Source organism: Schistocerca nitens, chromosome 3 (assembly GCF_023898315.1).
Source record: "Schistocerca nitens isolate TAMUIC-IGC-003100 chromosome 3, iqSchNite1.1, whole genome shotgun sequence".
NCBI classification, from domain to species: domain Eukaryota; kingdom Metazoa; phylum Arthropoda; class Insecta; order Orthoptera; family Acrididae; genus Schistocerca; species Schistocerca nitens.
Window position 1 is genome coordinate 405,249,715 of NC_064616.1, and position 21,361 is coordinate 405,271,075.

A 21,361-nucleotide genomic window follows, 5' to 3' on the forward strand; every position below is an offset into this window, starting at 1 on the left:
ACTCAACAGTGTAGTCTTTAGCACCCGAACGGAAACAACAACGGACGAGTGTCACTAAAATGCAGCAAGTGCAAAAATAGGATTAAAATTATAGGTGAAAGTCTACAGAGGCAGTTTGCACGTCAACAGCACATAATGAGAACTGCAAGAGAACGGAGGGGAAGGGGTTAAAATGAAACACATAGCACATGTTTGGAACTGGCCTATTACAAGAATAAAAAGGAGTGGTAAGCCACTCGGCAACACACTAAAAATTCCAACCTAAAATTTTTGGCTGAAGCCCAGAAACATCACAGTACCTTAAAACTTTCTTGACACTCGCCTCGTCATCGGCTAAAATCGAGGGCATATCCCCACTAATATTAACTTCCGCCCTGACAAAACGATATAAATCACACTCAACTAAAATGTGGCGTACAGTGATTCGTACACCACAGGCATCACACAGAGGGGGTTCCTCTCGCCATAGTAAGAAGGCATGCGTAAGAGAACAGTGCCCTATGCGAAGACGTGTAAGGGTCACTTCGTCACGCCTAGGTGACCGGCAGGAGGAACACCACGGCTGGATGGTGGGTTTCACCAACCGCAGCTTATTTTCCCTCACCGCCAGCCATTCCTCCTCCCACAATTGCATATACTTCCGCCGCAGCACAGAAACGACACCTTGCAAAGGAATAGAACATTGTGTCACCTCCGGTAACCTGCAGGCTTCCTTGGCAGCTGTCAGCTTGTTCATTTCCCCGTATCCCCACATGCACAGAGAGAGAGAGAGAGAGAGAGAGAGAGAGAGAGAGAGAGAGAGAGAGAGAGACTTAAGGCACTGCTGTCCATCAATAGTGGTGGGAGTGGAAAGTAGCCACTATTACTAAATGGGAGATTTAAAATTCCCTGTTGTTTTAAGACTGTAGACACACTGCCGTGCACTTTTGACTTCAGTGGTAACGTACAAATGGTGGCAGGAATTTCCCTGAAGCTTCTATGGTCTTTAGATGTGAAAAATTGATGCAACAAGAAGAAAGATAGTTGTTATTGTCAATAGATTTCATGTGTATCTGAGGATAACATCATTTCTTCCAAACACTGATGATGTTTTCCTCGAGACAAAATACAGAATATTAGTTGTACAGAAATCTTAATTCGTTTTTCGAAAGAAATAATGAAACAATATTTGACAGGCTACACATGTTTGTTGCTATCTGAATTCTTTTATGCAAAAGGCTCCAATGAACTGTTTTCTAGATGCTAGCTAATGTACAGCATCAGTCACCACTGAAAAAGATGTGTCTTTAGACAAAAATAGAAGGCTATTGGGGATCTTCAGGACTATTACTTGTGATAACGTTATCTGAATTCCACATCCCAGGTGGAAGTACCTGAACTACATGATGCTATAGTGAATGAACAAACTAAGTAAGTCATCGTGAAGACAATAATGAAGAAGAAGAAGAAGAAGAAGAAGAAGTAGTAGTCACTCCTGGCACCAAGTTTTGCAGCACCTGTGCAGGGACTTTACACTGGAAAGAAATATTTCTCTTCTTCTGGAATAGACAATTCAGTTCTTGCTACCATTAAGCAGCTGGAGCAACAACTCCTGTCAGGAGATGCTATGCTGGGAGTACTGGGTGATGAAGGGACTACATCCACATATGCCCCTGATCTTCCAACAACTTCCACGAATCAGCTAGAAACTAGCACACCCCCTCATTACCCAATAACATTGTGGACTGGAGGAACTTAACCATCTTTTTCAACACGACTTCAGCTACTCTACACCATGCCTGGAAACCAGGAAGACCCTAGCCACAATACTTCCCACTCCTTCCAAAGCAGTATTTTGTTGTCCACCAGATCTAAAAAAAAAAAAAAATTATATATGGCAGTCCATCCCAATGCCACACTACAAACCAATTGCCACATGGGTCCTACCCCTGCAGAAGACTCATGTACAAGAAATGTCCTGTGTATCCACCCAGCATCTCCCCTCCCGTCCTCTCTTCTCTCCCATCAGGGGCAGGGCCATCTGAGAAAACAGTCATATCATATCATGTGCCATCTCTACCACAATTTCTACAGAGAATTTTATGTGGGCATGATAATCAAACAGCTGCCCACAGCAATGGCCACCACTAAACTCTGGCCACCTGCACAATTGGCCAGCCAACAAAAGAACACACTGTTGAGAACATGCTCTATTTCAAAACCTGCGTCACAACCCATAACATCCCCCTCTCTCCCTGCTCAATTATGTAGATAAAGGTTTGTCGTTGCAACACAACCTTTGATCCTGTAATACTTGTGGCCTCAGTACCCGCTAGCCCCTGCTCGATGACCCTAAGCTCATGTATCTCGCATTCATACCCTCACATCTGAAGCTGCCCTCTTCCTCTGTCCTATTTTGGCCTCTCAATCTACTTCTCCACATCAGCTACCCTTGCCCAGACAAAACACGCTCACCTCACCAGCATGACATATAATCCCTCACCTTCCCAGCTACCAGTCACCTATCCCCAACCCTCTAAACAAATACCTGCCTATTTCTCCCCTAGTCCACTCCACGTGACAACCCCACATTACTATCCAACTCCAGTGCTGGCACAATGCATTCAGGTGGATCAATATAGCCATGCCAACATATGGGTGTATAGGTATATACACATGTGTTTCTGTATTCTATTAGTTCCAGACAAGTATGTCTAAAAGCCAACAACTTTCTGTCTTGTTTATGTGCCTGTTGATACCTCCCCGCCTCAACTATAAGGAAAGTGGTTAACTTTGCTCTTTCCATTATTCATATTTATTATTTACTTTCAACTGCCATATTTATTTACATTCAAAAGATTGATTTCAAAATCATACTTTTGCATTAGTCTCATTATCACATTATCTTCAGATGTTCTATCCTTTTTAAAACATTACCCTGTAGTCTGCGTACTGTGGTGTAAGTAAAAATCCAACTCTAATTTCCATCAAATAGTCAGTACAGTTGGTCATGTCAATACTGCAGCATTTCAATAGTTCCTGTTAGGTTAACACAGTTCACAAGCTAGATTCAGTCTAACACACTGTGCAGTACATGGGTCAATAAGTTGCAGTTTTGGAGTGTATTAAGCTTCCAGTTCATCAAAATTCAACAGCCCTGTTCTCGAATCTAAAATACTCCAAAAATTGAAAATATAAATTATACAAATGAAAACTGTGAGCAAAGAAGAAATTTGTTCTTATTCAATGGTCCACAGTTCTTTATACTATAAGTATCAACCAATAAGCCACAAATAAAATATGACTACCAATCTGGAAGTCACTATCAATGACATCTCTGACAGGGAAAGGTGAACCATCGCACACAGGTAAAAATGTTTTCTTCAATGAAAGAACCCACCCACTGCCAAATATTGAAGAACAGAAGGGAACTGGTTCCAAAAACATGTTTAGGTCAGAACACTACAGACCAGTGGAAAGGAAAGAAAGATGGAAAGAAATAATATGAAAAGGAGACAAAGCATTTAAAATCTGATGCTACAGGGTACAGCTGATGGAAGAAGCCACCAAAAAATATTGACAACCAAAAGGACTTGTGCTTGTGGGATGACCCACAATATTAACTAATATGGTTGCATCAAACCTGCTGTGGTGCAGACCCAGAACTCATAAGCACCATCTGATGCGGTTAACTATCACGTACTTGGCGACTGTGGAATCACCATAGCATATCTTAAAATTGATATGGTGTAAAATTTGATACAAACTGTTGGACCAGGTTTGAACTTACCCTTACTCATCTGCTTACTGTATGGGTTTAGCAAAGAGGACATGTACCATCATAACAAATACTACTTTGGCAGTTAGGGAAAAGTTTTGAGAACAGAAATTTTCACAATTTCTATGCCACATTCTTATGTCTTCTTTCAGATAAGAGCCCATAAGGATAGATGACATATTTGGCACAAAAAATTGAAAACAATGTACTGGTAAATGTATTGTGCTAATAATTAATCAAAACACAAATGCTTAGCATGGTGAGCGAAAAGTAGATCACTTGAGAATATCTTTTGAAAGAACATTGCAAACATAGTTACATAAATTATATGAAAATTATATCTTGATTACCTGAACAAAAGCTGCACAGAGGTACACAAATACAAACAGTGGTGTAAGGGAAGTATGACCACCTTTCATATAATTAATGGTGTAAATAAAAATTAGATGACCAGGAACTACCATCAACATAAGGACTCTCGTAGTTCGAGCATGGGGACCTGCAACATAAAATATTAATCCACAATGTATGAAAACTAAACTTCAACAAAAACAAAAACTAAATGTACAAGAGGCATATTCAGAGTACTTCACAGAGTAAATGTTAGTCATGCATGGACACAAAGAGCAGTGCCACATATAAAGAATGACAATTTTAACAACACAAAACAAGAAAAACAAATAAATGAGGATGTGCTTAGTTCAAACATTACTACATTGGGGTGGATGAGGGGAGGGGAGGGGAGGGGGAGGAGGTGGGATGATGGTGGGAAGGGGGAGGGGAGGGGAGGAGGTGGGGGGAGGAGGTGGGATGATGGTGGGAAGGGGGAGGGGAGGGGGTGGGATGATGGTGGGAAGGGGGAGGGGGGATGGGGCGAGGGGAGGATGGAGACGACGAGGGGGCGGGATGATGTTGACGAGGGGGCGGGATGATGTTGACGAGGGGGGCATGATGGGGGCGAGGGGGGGCGGTGATGGGGGCGAGGGGGGGATGATGGGGGCGAGGGGGGGATGATGGGGGCGAGGGGGGGATGATGGGGGCGAGGGGGGGATGATGGGGGCGAGGGGGGGATGATGGGGGCGAGGGGGGGGATGATGGGGGCGAGGGGGGATGATGGGGGCGAGGGGGAAGATGACGGGGAGGGGGAAGAGGGGGGAGAGAGAAGAGGGGGGGAGGGGGAAGAGGGGGAGGATGGTGAAGGTGAGGACGGTGGGGGTGAGGGTGAGGACGGTGGGGGTGAGGGTGAGGACGGTGGGGAGGGGAGGGGAGGGGTACGACGATGGGTAGGGGTATGGTGATATGGAGGGGTATGGTGTAGGGGTAGGGAATAGGGGGAGATGGGTAGGGAGGGGGAGGATAACGATGGAGAAGGGGATAGGGAGGGGACGGATGATAGGGCGGGGGAGGGGCAGGGGGGTTCAGGGCATGGGGGAGTGGCAGAAAGGGTGGGCGAGGGCAAGGAGGGGGGGCCAAGGACACGGTGGGGGGTGGGCGGGGGCGGGGAAGGGGGCGCGGCGGGGGGGCGGCGGGATTGGGCGCGACGGGGGGGGCGGGGGGGCGGCGGGCGGGGGGGGGCAGGCGAAGGTACGGCGGGGGGCGAGGGCACGGCGGTGGGGGGGGGCGAGGGCACGGCGGTGGGGGGGGGCGAGGGCACGGCGGGGGGGGGGGCGAGGGCACGGCGGGGGGGGGGGCGAGGGCACGGCGGGGGGGGTGGCGAGGGCACGGCGGGGGGGGGTGGCGAGGGCACGGCGGGGGGTGGGTGGCGAGGGCACGGCGGGGGGGGGGGGCGAGGGCACGGCGGGGGGGGGTGGCGAGGGCACGGCGGGGGGGGGGGTGGCGAGGGCACGGCGGGGGGGGTGGCGAGGGCACGGCGGGGGGGGGGCGAGGGCACGGCGGGGGGGGGGTGGCGAGGGCACGGCGGGGGGGGGTGGCGAGGGCACGGCGGGGGGGGGGCGAGGGCACGGCGGGGGGGGGTGGCGAGGGCACGGCGGGGGGGGGGGGTGGCGAGGGCACGGCGGGGGGGGTGGCGAGGGCACGGCATGGGGGGGGCGAGGGCACGGGGGGGGGCGCGAGGGCACGGCGGGGGGGGGGCCAGGGCACGGCGGGGGGGGGCGAGGGCACGGCGGGGGGGGGGCGAGGGCACGGCGGGGGGGGGGGCGAGGGCACGGCGGGGGGGGGGGCGAGGGCACGGCGGGGGGGGGGCGAGGGCACGGCGGGGGGGGGGGGGCGAGGGCACGGCGGGGGGGGGGCGAGGGCACGGCGGGGGGGGTGGCGAGGGCACGGCGGGGGGGGTGGCGAGGGCACGGCGGGGGGGGGGCGAGGGCACGGCGGGGGGGCGAGGGCACGGCGGGGGGGGCGAGGGCACGGCGGGGGGGGCGAGGGCACGGCATGGGGGGGGCGAGGGCACGGCATGGGGGGGGGCGAGGGCACGGCGGGGGGGGGGGCGAGGGCACGGCGGGGGGGGCGAGGGCACGGCGGGGGGGGCGAGGGCACGGCGGGGGGGCGAGGGCACGGCGGGGGGGCGAGGGCACGGCGGGGGGGCGAGGGCACGGCGGGGGGGCGAGGGCACGGGGGGGGCGAGGGCGAGGGGGGGGGCGAGGGGGGGGCGAGGGCAAGGGGGGGTGAGGGCAAGGGGGGTGAGGGCAAGGGGGGTGAGGGTAAGGGGGAGTGGGGGAGCGAGGGCAAAGGGGAGTGGGATGGGGGGCGAGGGCGAGGGGGAGTGGGATGGGGGGCGAGGGGGAGTGGGATGGGGGGCGAGGGCGAGGGGGAGTGGCACGGGGGGGGGGGGGAGGGCGAGGGGGAGTGGCACGGGGGGGGGGGGGGAGGGCGAGGGGGAGTGGCACGGGGGGGCGAGGGCAAGAGGGAGTGGTAGGGGTGGGAGTGGTAGGGGTGGGAGTGGCAGGGGTGGGAGTGGCAGGGGTGGGAGTGGCAGGGGTGGGAGTGGCAGGGGTGGGAGTGGCAGGGGTGGGAGTGGCAGGGGTGGGAGTGGCAGGGGTGGGAGTGGCAGGGGTGGGAGTGGCAGGGGTGGGAGTGGCAGGGGTGGGAGTGGCAGGGGTGGGAGTGGCAGGGGTGGGAGTGGCAGGGGTGGGAGTGGCAGGGGTGGGAGTGGCAGGGGTGGGAGTGGCAGGGGTGGGAGTGGCAGGGGTGGGAGTGGCAGGGGTGGGAGTGGCAGGGGTGGGAGTGGCAGGGGTGGGAGTGGCAGGGGTGGGAGTGGCAGGGGTGGGAGTGGCAGGGGTGGGAGTGGCAGGGGTGGGAGTGGCAGGGGTGGGAGTGGCAGGGGTGGGAGTGGCAGGGGTGGGAGTGGCAGGGGTGGGAGTGGCAGGGGTGGGAGTGGCAGGGGTGGGAGTGGCAGGGGTGGGAGTGGCAGGGGTGGGAGTGGCAGGGGTGGGAGTGGCAGGGGTGGGAGTGGCAGGGGTGGGAGTGGCAGGGGTGGGAGTGGCAGGGGTGGGAGTGGCAGGGGTGGGAGTGGCAGGGGTGGGAGTGGCAGGGGTGGGAGTGGCAGGGGGGCGAGGGCAAGGATGAGTGGCAGGGGGGCGAGGGCAAGGGGTAGTGGCAGGGGGGCGAGGGCAAGGGGGAGTGGCAGGGGGGCGAGGGAAAGGGGGAGTGGCAGGGGGCGAGGGCAAGGGGGAGTGGCAGGGGGGGCGAGGGCAAGGGGGAGTGGCAGGGGGGGCGAGGGCAAGGGGGAGTGGCAGGGGGGGCGAGGGCAAGGGGGAGTGGCAGGGGAGCGAGGGAAAGGGGGAGTGGCAGGGGGCGTGGGCAAGGGGGAGTGGCAGGGGGCGTGGGCAAGGGGGAGTGGCAGGGGGCGTGGGCAAGGGGGAGTGGCAGGGGGCATGGGCAAGGGGGCGAGGGCAAGGGGGAGTGGCAGGGGCAAGGGGGAGTGGCAGGGGGGCGAGGGCAAGGGGGAGTGGCAGGGGGGGTGAGAGTGTGTGTATAATACAATCACCATCACATGCAGCTTGTTGAAGGAATACATATTGCGGATGAACACCACCTCTAAATGTGATATTGAGCTAGTGGGGTAGAATCAGTTTAGTCTTGGTTGCCATTGTGGCTTCTTAAAGTTCCACTTGCTGTAGATTTCTTGCAGTCCATGCCATCACCACTACCACCACAATCACTGTCATCATCACTATGCTCACAATGTCATGCCATCGCACTGATTGATGGTATGGTATCAGTTTGAGCTAAGACCATTTATGCTCATATTATATGATTCAGCAAATCTCACTGTTCATGCCAAAATACAAATTAGCAGTCATCTTTATAATCGGTGCAGAGTGATGTTGAAATTTTGCTAAGAATTAGTAGTAAAAACTGTTGACAGTAAAGATGCAAAAACTAAATTCGAAACGTTGAGCAAGAAATTTTAGCTGACTTCCTGTACACCAATGTCAACTCAATCAAATACTACAAATTAATGAACAGCATTGCTCCACATACTGTACTAAACAGGGTGGAGGATGAGACCAATGAATGACACATGAATCAGGCATGAGGCTCTGCTGTGTTCACCAGCAGCCTGTTGGCAGTCAACGTGTTAAAGGTGTACATGATTTTACACTGACAATTTTATTATAGTAACGGCATATCAGTTGTTGTAACTTTCAAAGCTAAGAATGTAGTGATAAGCACAATCTGGTGGTTTTATTTGATAGCAGTTTTGTATGACACTGGGTTACTAATAGTCATCTGAATGCAGCACTAGTCGAAGAAATGAAGGAAAGGTTTATTAAAGTGGAAAATAAATGTATTGTTGCTGTGGAAACTGGAATGCTTGATTTTGGTGCAACATTCTGAGACTGTTAGTATTATGTGCTTCCAGTCCAATGGTAATATCTTTCAATTTATCCATGGGCATGGGACATTCACTCAACATGCACATCTAAGATGGGCATGATGTGTGACAGGATGTCACAGCATGGACCACAAAGGGAGAAAGACTCTGAGGCATGTGACTCATACCACTCTTTGTGCATCTGTCAAATGTGGTAGATACTGAAAGCTCCGTACTGTGAGTGGGGCAGCACTGATGGCACAGGGTCTGCAATCCTTTATGACAGCAAATATTCTTATCAGAGCAACTCTTAAGATACAGCGAAGCATGACATTGACGTGTACATAAACCAATGTTCCGACAAAGTTGATACTTGAAATAAGTACAGTAACTGTGTAATTTTGTAAAAGCATATGGGCAAATATAAAATTAATAACTGTTTCATCAAATGGGATAGTGGCTGTTCCTGAGCAAAGAGGTTGTGCCTGGAGCAGCAACAGTTTGCTTTATTTACAGTATTTGGTTTAATTCCTGTTTTCATGTACTTCTGTGAAGAAGTGAATAGTAACCTGTTTATTGTACCGTGGAGACTATTGTTTACTAACTTACTCCAAGTTTCTTTTTTGTGCAGATTTTTAGTGCATTAGCTTTGTGTTAGCCAACTTTAGAAGCAGTGTAAACTAGAAGTAGCATAGCAGCAGAACTTACAATGCACCAAGTGACTCCTTGGGTTAGTGTTACATTATGTATGATGTAGATGAAAACTGATTAAAGATGGATAGGGTTTGTGCCTGTTGTGTACAGATGAAGTGGGAATTGGTCCAGTCTGTAAACAGATGGAATGTGTGTTCGCCACAGTTCACATGCTTCAGGCTGCTGCCCTAAGCTGCAGTGCTGTTGGGGTACCCGAGATGAATGCTTTGATACCTCTGGAGCCTACAGCGCCACCTGGGCTCCCTGATGCTGCTGCACCTTCCGATTTGCATGTCCCAACCCGTCAAGACTTCCCTGGTGGTTAGTGGCGAACAACGGTGGGGTCATGAATCTCTGGATGGAAAGAGAAAGAGGGTACCAGCTGCACTGATGTTCCCTTATGCCTAAAAAACACATTTGAAATATTGCCCACTGCTGAAAGTATGCCTGAGCCAGCATGGGATGCATCACCTGTTGGGACTGTGGCCAATTTTCCTGGGAGATCCTAATTAGCGAATAAGATGGCATTGCTTGTCATTGGCAGCTTCAATGTTAGGTGGATGACTGAGCCACTGAATGAAACAGTGGGCAGGTCAGGAAAGAAGGCTAGTATCCACTTTGTTTTCATGCAGTGGGAGTCTCGTCTGAGATGTGAAGGTGGCCCTGCTGACTGTGACTGAGTGCACACGGCTGCAAATCTTAGCACATATCGGCATGAATAATGCCTACCACTTGGGTTCAGAGGCCATTCTCGATTCCCTACTGGCAAGAGGCTGATTTGGTGAAGATAGCTAGCCTCACTTGTGGGGTAGAAGAAGAGTAACATTTTGTAGCATCAATCACAGAACCAATAGCAGTCCTCTGATTTGGGGCCAACTGGAAAGCTTAAACCTGAGGATCAGACAATTGTGTGATGATCTTGGTTTCAGATTTCTCAACATCTTCTATCAGGTAGGGAATTGTAGGACTATTTCTTAATAGATCAGGCATGAATACATGCAGAATGTGGGTACTAAGCTACTGTAGTACACATGGGATTCACATGAGGGTTTTCAGGATAGATAAATCCCTCCGCAGGCCCAAAAAGATGTATTCCAATTCCAGACAAGGTAGCATTCATCATAAAAGATCGGAGAAATAAAATGTTAATGCAGTAATAGTAAACTATAGAAGCATCTACAGAAACGTCCCAGAACTAGTCTGACTTATAAACAGTAACAATGAACACATAGTACTAGGTACAGAAAGCTGGCTGAAACCAGATGTTAACAGGAACAAAATTCTGGTATGTGTATTGCATAGGTTGGTTGAACATTGGTGGTGGAGGCATGCTTATATAATTAAAATTATGATAGTATCTAGTGAGATTAGCACAGATTCTGAAATAATTTGGATTAAGCCTGGGAGACTGACATGATTAGAGTGGGTAGTAGGGACAGGGAATTGTGTGAAATTGTTCTAAGTACCACATCCAAAAATTACCTTGCACCATTAATCACAGAACTGACGCTTGAAACAAGCATCTTAGACCTGCCGATAACAAACAGATCCTAAAATTTTGACAGTCAGCTTACAACAGAGAATCTCTGATCAAAAAAATATTACACCATCACTGAATATGGCCATAAATAGTAACACAAAGAAAGCCAGGAAAATCTCTGTTTAGCAAGAGCAACAAGTGTTGTGAATTGGCAGGAGCCAATTCACAGGGTTTGGAGGATGACAAGGAAATTAGAACTTAGAAAAACGGACGCAGATGCTGGAATACTTAACTTTAATCCATAATTGGTGAACATCGGTCTGACTGTACATGCATCCCAAGATAAATAACAAATGATAATGGCACCTTGCTAGGTCGTAGCAAATGACGTAGCTGAAGGCTATGCTAACTATCGTCTCGGCAAATGAGAGCGTAATTTGTCAGTGCACCATTGCTAGCAAAGTCGGCTGTACAACTGGGGCGAGTGCTAGGACGTCTCTCTAGACCTGCCGTGTGGCGGCGCTCGGTTTGCAATCACTGACAGTGGCAACACGCGGGTCCGACTTATACTAACGGACCGCGGCTGATTTAAAGGCTACCACCTAGCAAGTGTGGTGTCTGGCGGTGACACCACAACAAGAAACAGATTTCAGATTACCTGACAGGTCAACATGAAAATTTCATCCCAAGCATTGACAATATTAAGCATCAATGGACAAAGTTCAGGAGCACTGTACAATATACTTTAGACAGGTATGTGCTGTGTAAAGTTATGAGTGATGGATAGGACCCAGGGTAGTTTGAGAATCATGTCAGAAAGCTGCTACAGAAGCAAAGTGAGCTTCACTGCAAATTCAGAAGCAGTAAAAGACTCACACACAAACAAAAACCAAACAAGGTAAAATTACAGTAAGGAGATACACACATGAAACTTTGAACTAATTTGGAAGTAAACTATCTACTGACTTGGCAAAAAATTCTATGAAGTTTTGACCTAACATTAAATCAGTAAATGGATCAAAGACATCTGTCCAGACACATGCTAACCTTAAGGCACTGAAATGGAGATGACAGAAATGGCCAACATATTAAAGGTCTGTTTTCAAAATAATTTTACGGAAGAAGATTGCAAAATAGTTCCTCCTCTAAATCGTTGCACAAACAACAAAATGACACATCAAAATAAGTGGCCATGGGATAGAAAGGCAATGGATATCGTTCAACAGAGGAAAGGCCAAATGTGTTAAGCTCACCTATCTAGGAGTATGTGTATGGAGTGATCTGAAGTGGAATGACCACATAAAACTAATAGTGGTAATGCAGATGCCACATGGATATATGTAGTCTACCAACAATGGAGGTAGCTCTCACAAAACATTTGTTTGACCAATTCTTTCAGTCTGGGACCCCTACTGGATAGGATTGATAGAGGAAATAGACAAGATCCAAAGAAGAGCAGCATGACTGGTTACGGGTCCATTTAGTACATGAGAAAGAATCACAGAGATGATCAGTCAACTCCAGTTGCAACTCAACAAGAGAGGCATTTCGCATCATGGTGCTGTTTACTGTTAAAGTTCTGAGAGTGTATGTTCCTGGAAGAGTTAACCAATGTCTTGTGAAAAGACCACAAAGATAAAATCAGAAAGAGTCAAACCTGTATTGAGGCTTACCAGCAACGGTTCTTCCTGTGAACTACTTGTGACTGGAACAGGAAAAGGGGGACATGACACAGGTACACTAAGTACCCTTTACCACATAATGTGAGGTAGCTTATAGAGTACAACACTAAAAACAACACTAAAAATGTATGTGTTGAGTGTGTTTGGTGAGAAGCATCTGTTAAGGTACCCACTTTCATTAGCAATATCATGTTTTGCCAGTAACGAGCAAGTAAATGCAAAATGTACTAACAATTCAGCATGTGCTAGACAAACCCTTGCATTCAACACACACACTATTTTTATTATAAATGTTTTACATAACTTATGGGATTATTTATTGTTCAGTACTTAATGTTTTTAATAATTAAAACTGTCTGTAATTTAAATTGTTAAATTTCTGAAAAAACGAATGCATGCATCTGCAGAAAAGGAGGGGGCCGGGGGGGGGGGGGGGGGGGGGGGGGAATTTAACACATGAATGATGTGTCACTTTATTATTAATAAATTTCAGGGACTATTCATATGGTTCAATTAAGCAATCTCACTAGTTACATCTTTGTTAACTGTGAGCAAACACTAACTTAAAGATTACTGAAGTATCAAATTAATCGGCACAAAAGCACATTTCTCATTGTATAATTAAATTTTAGCTAGCATTAATGATATGGAAATTATAAATAAGTACTGGTGCAAATTCTGAGCCTAATGACGTGCAATATGGAAATACCAGTCTGATGTTATAAAAGCACCTGCCAGAGGTTGCGAGAGGGTCTCTTCAGTTTGAATCACAGTAAATGGTTGACCTGCAGCTCTCTGAATGACGTACCAACTGCTTGTTTTGGTTCGAAATTTCAAAGTTTTTTTTGTGTGGGTGCACTCAATTCACGTAAAATTTTTAGCCATCTGTCACGATCTGAACTCATTTTATTTTGCAATTTTTGGAACTTTGCCAATTTTTAAGTGCATCCACTGACAACTTCTAATATTTTCAGGGGTGTATGCTGATTCAGACATTGAGGTCTTCATGTCTTAACCACAGTTGGCACTTTAACTGTAGATTGCTGAATAGTGATTTTTTTTTTTTAATACCAGCTCATGTAACTTTGCAGAGCTTCCTACATTATATGGGCCTCACAAACAAATCCATAGATTAACTCCTTTTTCAGCACACTTTGTGGTTATAGTCGACTGTGTTGGGTTCGTATCCAACACAAGCTCACAGTCATGCACCAGTAACTCATTTATGTGATGTTAATTTATGTAAATTAACTTGTGTGTGATAAAATTGAAAGTTTATGTAAACTTTCAATTTTATCACACACAGTAAGTCATGGATACAGTGATTTACAATAGCTTGTCCTGTCACTAAGCTAGAATTTTGTTGTTATCCACTTAAAAGAAATTGGCCACAACTAACAACTGAACTGTCAGTCACAAATTTTATCTCCCCCAAGACAATGAACAGCCAGGAACAATAATTATTATATTTTTTTACTCAATCAGCAACTGATGTATGGTATACAAATTTAAATTATTGGGATTGTTGTTTCTTTTATAGGACAAAACTTACAGGCAATATGCATGCAAAAGTGTGATTAGTACTGTCAGAGCTGTGCCATTTCCTACTGTGTATTTTCAGGTGTTTTCTTCATTTTATTAATAGTGTAATATAAATTTTAGCGGAATCAGTTATCTGACTGGAATGATCATTTTCACACTTCGTGAAGTAACATCTGTGACTTGTTTAGTGTAAAATCTATGGCTGTTATAATGTGTAGACTATTTTTGCTCTCATATTCTAAAAGTTAATTTTTGCTAGAAGCAGCTCAGTTACAATCCATGTACATTCATTGTATCTGTAGTAAAGGAGAAGTGTAAAAATATATATCAGAATGTGATTACATTTGTTTTTACAGCCTGAAGCCTAGAAACTTTATTTCTTTGATAAATGACAATCACAGTTAAAAATATCTGTACGGTGGATCCTCGCTTAATAAGCACCTCCAATACCACGCAATTTGCATAATGAGCAAAGTAAATTGTAAAAAAATGACTCGCTTAACGAGCAATTTTTCGTATAACGAGTGACAACGATCTAGTGTGATGCCACCAGCTGTTTGCGGAGGAAATGTTCAACAATATGAACACCTTTCATTGTTGGCAGCGGCAGATGAACAATTTCTTTAGTATGTACAAAGCCTGGGTTTAGCGCTCACTCTGCTAACAGCTTGTGAACACAAATTTTTCTAAACGTTGATGAATCTGCCACTCCATGTCTTGCTTGTTATGGACAATGCTGCTGTCCATTCTCCAGGCCTACAAGACCACCTCCTTGTAGAATTTACAATTTCTGAATCCCATCATCACTCTGTTTCTCCAGCCTTTGGACCAACAGATTATTTCTAACTTTAAGCTGCTTTATACTAGATCATTGCTTTGAGTTGATGTCCCCGAAGATAAAGCTGCAAGAAAATAACCATAAAAGAAAGCAAAAGACCTTAGAAATGAAAGGTAAAATCATTAAAAATGTGAACATGGTATGAGTGTTGCTGATTTAGCATGCACATACAATCTGTCTACATCAGCTATTTGAACTACCCTCAAGAACAAAGATAAGATTAAGGAGATAGATGCTTCAAAGGGAGTAACAGGAGTATCTAAACAACAGTTTTGTATTCAGGATGATGTTGAAAGGTTGTTCCTTACTGGATAAATGAAAAGCAATTGCAAGGCGACACTATTAACGAGAGCATCATTTGTGAGAAGGTGAGAATGATTTTCGCTGATCCCGTTAAGAAGACACCAGGATCATCAATGGCCGATGAAGTGTTTAAGGGAAGCTGTGGGTGGTTAATGAAGTTTAAGAGAAGAATCAGCATCCACAGCATTGTGAGTCATGGCAACACAGCTAGCTCCAGTACAAAGGCAACAGAGAGCTTCATCAGCATTTCAAGATATTATTAGATTCTGAGGGTTATCTGCCATAACAGGTTTTTAATTGTGACAAGACGGGTCTACGCTCGAAAAAGTTGTCGTAGCATATCTTTGTAACAGCAGAGGACAATGCACTGCCCAGTCACAAGCCAATGAAAGACCATCTCACACTGCTACTTTGTGCCAATTCTAGTGGTGATTTGAAATTAAACTCCTGCTTGTTTACCATTCAGAAACTCCATGAGCCTTCAAGAAGTGTAAAGTCCACAATAGCAGGTTAAATGTGATGTGGAGGTCCAACAACAAGTCTTGGGTGACACGTTATCTTTTTTGAGATTCGATCAATGAAATGTTTGGTCCTTTGGTGAAAAAATATTTGTCCAAGATGAATCTGCCACTCCATGTCTTGCTTCTTATGGACAATGCTGCTGTCCATTCTCCAGGCCTACAAGACCACCTCCTTGAAGAATTTACAATTTCTGAATCCCATCATCACTCCGTTTCTCCAGCCTTTGGACCAACAGATTATTTCTAACTTTAAGCTGCTTTACACTAGATCATTGCTTTGAGTTGACCATAGCTACCAATCTCACTCTCAGAGAGTTTTGGAAATATCACTTCAACATCGTTGCCTGTGTCAGGATGATTGAAAAGGTGGGGGAAGGAGTTGCCAAGAGCACTCTCACTTTAGCTTGGAAGAAGCTTTGGCCCGAGTGTGTTGTCGACTGTGACTCTGAGGCATTTGAGTCAGTACCTTTGGAACCTGTAGTCAATGAGATTGAGTCTTTGGCCAAGAGCATGGCACTAGAAGTGGATAACAATTATATCGATGAGCTTGTGGAAGATCACAGCCAAGAAATGACCACTGAAGGGCTTATGGAGTTGCAGTGAGTTTCACAGCAGGACGTTCTGGAGAGGAGTTGTTCAGAGGAGGGGGAGGAGGAGGAGGAGGATGTGGTTGTAACAGCAAAGCAGCAATCTTCTGGTGCAAATATGAGACATGCTGAAAGCATGGGAATTGGTTGCATCGTACACTTAAAATCATCACCCCAATAAAACAGTGGCTAAATGCACTATAAAATTTATTTGATGATAATGCTGTGTCGCATTTTTGGCCAAGTGTTGAAGTGTTGGCAGAAACATATGACAATAGATAGCTAAAAAGAAATTAGTTATGTATCATGAATAACAAAATACATAATTCTATCTGCATAATTTTCTTTGAATAAATGGCATGAGTAAGTTAAAACTCAGTACATTTCCTGCATAGTGTGCATTATCATATTTTACATTAATTTAGATGTGATAAATTGTTTCGCTTAACAATTGTTTCAAACTATGAGTGAGATTCTCGAACGAATTATGCTCACTATGTGAGGTTCCACTGTATAGGCAGAAATGAAGATTTATCAATACCTAGGAATTCTGCCAACCAACTGCAACTGCAAACATCAGAGGTAAGAATTTTGTTACATTTCCATTTCTTTAAGTGGCACTGTTAGATGTAGAAAGTCACCCTGTGACAATCTTCTGATTAGTTTCCCTGAATTCTCACATGTCCTGGTCCCCAACCTTTGTAGGTGGAGAAATATGTTCTGGATGTTCCATGCTATTTTATCTGCAGTACATACTGAAGAGCACTCGAGTCTGAATGGATTAGGTATTTTTCAGGATAAAAATGACTGATTTTGCGCCCGCCCTTAAGATCATGTCAGACTCCTGATAAAATGGCAAATTTATTTTGGGAACAGATCTTGGGGACTCACTCAAAGCACAATATAGATTAGTGAAGAAAGTCCACTACTTACACTCTTCTGTGAATACTGCTATATTTTTTCTCATTTTTTTTTTATTTTCATAAAATATAAAGTTAAAAACATATGCAGGTGTATAAACTCTCCAGTAGTTTGGAGGGGAGGGGAGGGGATTCTGGGCGTCTTCAGTAACCAGGGCATTCAGATTGTCAATGGTGGATGAGTATCTTCCGAACACGCAATGAGAGTAGGTGAGTTTCCAGACCTGGAGACAGTTTACCAATCATTCCAAGAGCTTTCCTACACAGCTTGTTAGGGCAATATTTCCTTAATTATTGGGGAATATTTGGTTCTTCACCAGTTTGAAGCTCAAGGACCAAATCTGCTTCCCTCAACGATTTGTGAAATTATTCTGCCTCTCATATTTGAATAAAAGTGATAGGAAGGTTACCAATGATTTATTTTTAAGGTTCCATAAATTGTACTGGAAATGGTCATGACCTAGAACAGTATAACAAGCATCAGTCAATGCTAAATTGAAGTCCCACCTACAGGAGGAGTAGTTATAGGATTCCATCCTCATTCATTTACCACCAGCTTGTGCATTCACATGTAATGTAATCCACTGTGCTTTCCGGTGTGATGCAGACGCACATTTCCAGCACTAACCAGAATGTCTATACACAGTTTGATGTGGCATCATTGTTTCACTCATGAAAATATACCAGCCATTAGCATCATGTGCAGGTAATTAGGTGCAGTAGCTAGCTAGTGTACTACACGACACTCCGGTCTACATCTACATATACATCCACATCCATACTCTGCAAGCCACCCGACGGTGTATGGCGGAGGTTACTTTGACTACCTCTATCGGTTCTCCCTTCTATTCCAGTCTCGTATTGTTCATGGAAAGAAACATTGTCGGTATGCCTCTGTGTGGGCTCTAATCTCTCTGATTTTATCCTCGTGGTCTCTTCGCGAGATACATGTAGGAGGGAGCAATATACTGCTTGACTCCTCGGTGAAGGTATGTTCTCGAAACTTCAACAAAAGCCCGAATCGAGCTACTGAGGGTCTCTCCTGCAGAGTCTTCCACTGGAGTTTATCTATCATCTCCGTAATGCTTTCACGATTACTAAATGATCCTGTAACGAAGCGCGCTGCTCTCCGTTGGATCTTCTCTCTCTCTTCTATCAACCCTACCTGGTATGGATCCAACACCGGTAAGCAGTATTAAAGCAGTGGGCGAACAATTTTACTGTAACCTACTTCCTTTGTTTTTGGACTGCATTTCCTTAGGATTCTTCCAATGAATCAGTCTGGCATCTGCTTTACCGACGATCAACTTTATATGATCATTGCTGACACACAGAGAGGTCCCATTTGGCAGTTAACCTGTGTAGCAGTGAGTATTTGCTAACTTAGCAAGAATGAATAGTGTAGGCACAAATTTCTTGAATATCACAGAATTTACACTTGTACTACAAAAAATGAAGGTTTGAGCAGGAGTCGAACCCTCACCTCTTACACACTCATCTTACGAAGCTGAAACGCTAACCACTTTACCACCATGAACTCTAGCATACGGCACCTACGTATAGGTACATCAGTTACATAACAGATGCGCAAAACTTCTCTTGCGATTTTCTCAGAACTGCCACAGTAGTGCACCTCACTACTTGCACACTATGTTGTTTTAATGGCCCACTGAAAGGTGTACAGAGTTTGAAGTAAATCAGTTGTCCCAATGTCATGGCCTCCCCTTGTTTGATAGTCTCAACTCAAGAGCAAAATTAAAGTACAATTAGAATATTCTTAACTAGGTGACAGCGCGTCCATTGTAATAACAAAACTCTTAGCAATAACAATGTCATGCTGTACCTGCAATGAATTCGGAATCTGAAAGCAGGGCCATTAATGAAATACAACACTTAGCACTGAAAGCACATTTATTAGGAACACCAATGTACATCCAGAACAGAACTGAACTCCTGGGCAAAGAGTGCTACTATTCATACAAACACTGAATATTCCAGAATATTCAAATATTACATCGTAAGACATTTTTAGAACCTTCCAGAAATGATAAATATGAATAACAAATAATTGTTGATGCTTGAAGTTTAACTGGTGACCCTAACGACACCAGTCAGATATGCTAACCAAGACACCACACTGTATGCAGCACAACTCACGACACTGGTCCATCTCCTGGATAAACAGCGACCCACTGTTTCAGAAGCTCTCATTAGAGCACCCTACATCTATACCTTGTCAACAGTCCTGTCACAGTGTCAGTATGAAGTTTAGTCTTGGCATTATCATACAATACTAGAACTGGAGATGATGATAGCATCTTCTTAGGGACAAGTCAAGATGATCTTACATTTAATTCCAGGAAAATTTGGCATCTCCCTCCAGTGGTTTTTGCAAGGGATGTGCCTCGTTACATAAGTCCTTAACAAATGACTGGGGCCACAAGCACATGGAAAGAAAACTTCTCACATCATGATTGTGCCAAGGAGTTGGAATGTGTGTCTGGTCCTATTTTCTCTGGGTTGGGATGGACTCCATTGTTGTTAGCTAGGTGCCCCAACATTTTCATTTCTTGGATGACGAAGCAGCACTTTTTCACATTCAGTCGAAGAGCTACAGTTTTAAATACACTTCAACATGTTTGTCAGGGAGCTTAGGTGTTCTTCAAAAAACGATGTCATCCAGAAAGCAAAGACATGTTGTCCATCTATGTTCCTTATAGTGGAGCAGCACTAAAGAGAAGAGCAGAGCAGAGCAGCGTGTTGGCCAGCTGCTGCAAAAAAATGGTTCAAATGGTTCTGAGCACTATGGGACTTAACATCTGTGGTCATCAGTCCCCTAGAACTTAGAACTACTTAAATCTAACTAACCTAAGGACATCACACACATCCATGCCCGAGGCAGGATTCGAACCTGCGACCGTAGCAGTCGCGCGGTTCCGGACTGCGTGCCTAGAACCGCTAGACCACCGCGGCCGGCCCAGCTGCTGCAGTGCTGCTTCGCACTCAAGTATATTGGGGCAGGGAGAAGCGCAGCAGCATGCAGGCTTGCCTCACTGCATGGATGGCAAACGTGCAAGCTGACTTATCCACAGTTTTTCTCAAACTATTTTAAAGAAGCTACCTGGTAAAAAGTTTGGTTCTTGTGCATCTCATCTCATAGATTTATTTCTCAGCTTCATAAAGAACTGCTTATCATTTTGTTAATCACCATAGTTATTGCAATATTTCAAAATTAAATAACTTGCAACAAGAAAGTCAAATAGTGTTCATGTAAAATAGAGGTTGCTATGAATTTGTGTTTGGTGCATGTTAGGTCACATCTTTCTGTACACCAAATGTAGTTAACATACAGGGTGTCCCATTCAAACCTCCCCGATTTCAAAGACCTGGGGAAAAAAACCACAGTAGATATGACAATGAAAAATGCACCACATTGCAAAGCATCTCAAAGAATTTATTTATTTATCATCAATACACCTCTACATATGAACCATTTGTAGCACAAAGAATATAGATTCTATATGCAATTTCTTGCCAAGTTCTTTGTAACATTTCCTCTGTTATTGTTGCAATCGCATTAGTGATACAATATCGCAATGTAGGAATATCGTCCACTTTGTTCGCATACCCGCAGTCCTTCACGAATCCCCACATGATGAAATCAAGCGGCGTAATGTCGGGTGAACGTGGTGGCCAGGCAATAGGTCCTCCACGTCCGATCCAATGATTGGGAAATTTCCTATCCAGGAACTTGCAAACAGCCTGGTTACCAATGCGGCGGAACTCCATCTTGTTGAAAAATGATGTTGAATTGCAAGTATTGTATCTGAGGGTACACAAACTGCTCCAACATGTCCAGATACACTGACTCATTCTCTGTTTGTTCCACAAAGAACAACAGTTCAACCATCCTGTTGTGCATTAGCCCACACGAGACATTTAGTTTAGGGCTATAACAAACCTGTTCAATGACAACATGCGGATTTTGCAAGCCCCAAATCCAAACATTATGCCTATTAAACCTTCCTGATACATGAAAGGTTGCCTCATCTGAGATTAAACATCTTTCCAGGAAGCTGGCATCCATATCAATACGCTGCAGCATATCGGCAGCAAATTGTTGTCGGCGTAGTTTCTCGTTTGGCGTCAGATGTTGCAGAATGTGCACTTTGTAAGCACACATATGAAGACGCTGGTGAACTAAATGATGCAATGTTGATCGAGGTACATCAAGTTGCCTACATGCTTGACGAATTTACTTATG

The 21,361-nt window shown here is 45.8% G+C and overlaps 1 protein-coding gene across 2 annotated transcripts in view; it reads right to left on the reverse strand.

Moving 5' to 3' along the window:
• LOC126249613 (solute carrier family 41 member 1-like) overlaps positions 1 to 21,361 on the reverse strand; it is a 106,059-nt gene that overhangs the window by 8,480 nt on the left and 76,218 nt on the right. The window contains exon 8 of one of the 2 annotated variants that reach the window (XM_049951278.1): positions 4,108 to 4,256. In XM_049951278.1, the coding sequence (XP_049807235.1) occupies positions 4,108 to 4,256 (149 nt within the window). Of the gene's footprint in view, positions 1 to 4,107; positions 4,257 to 19,121; positions 19,869 to 21,361 lie in introns of those variants that run through there. The other variant, XM_049951279.1, reaches the window with a different exon arrangement.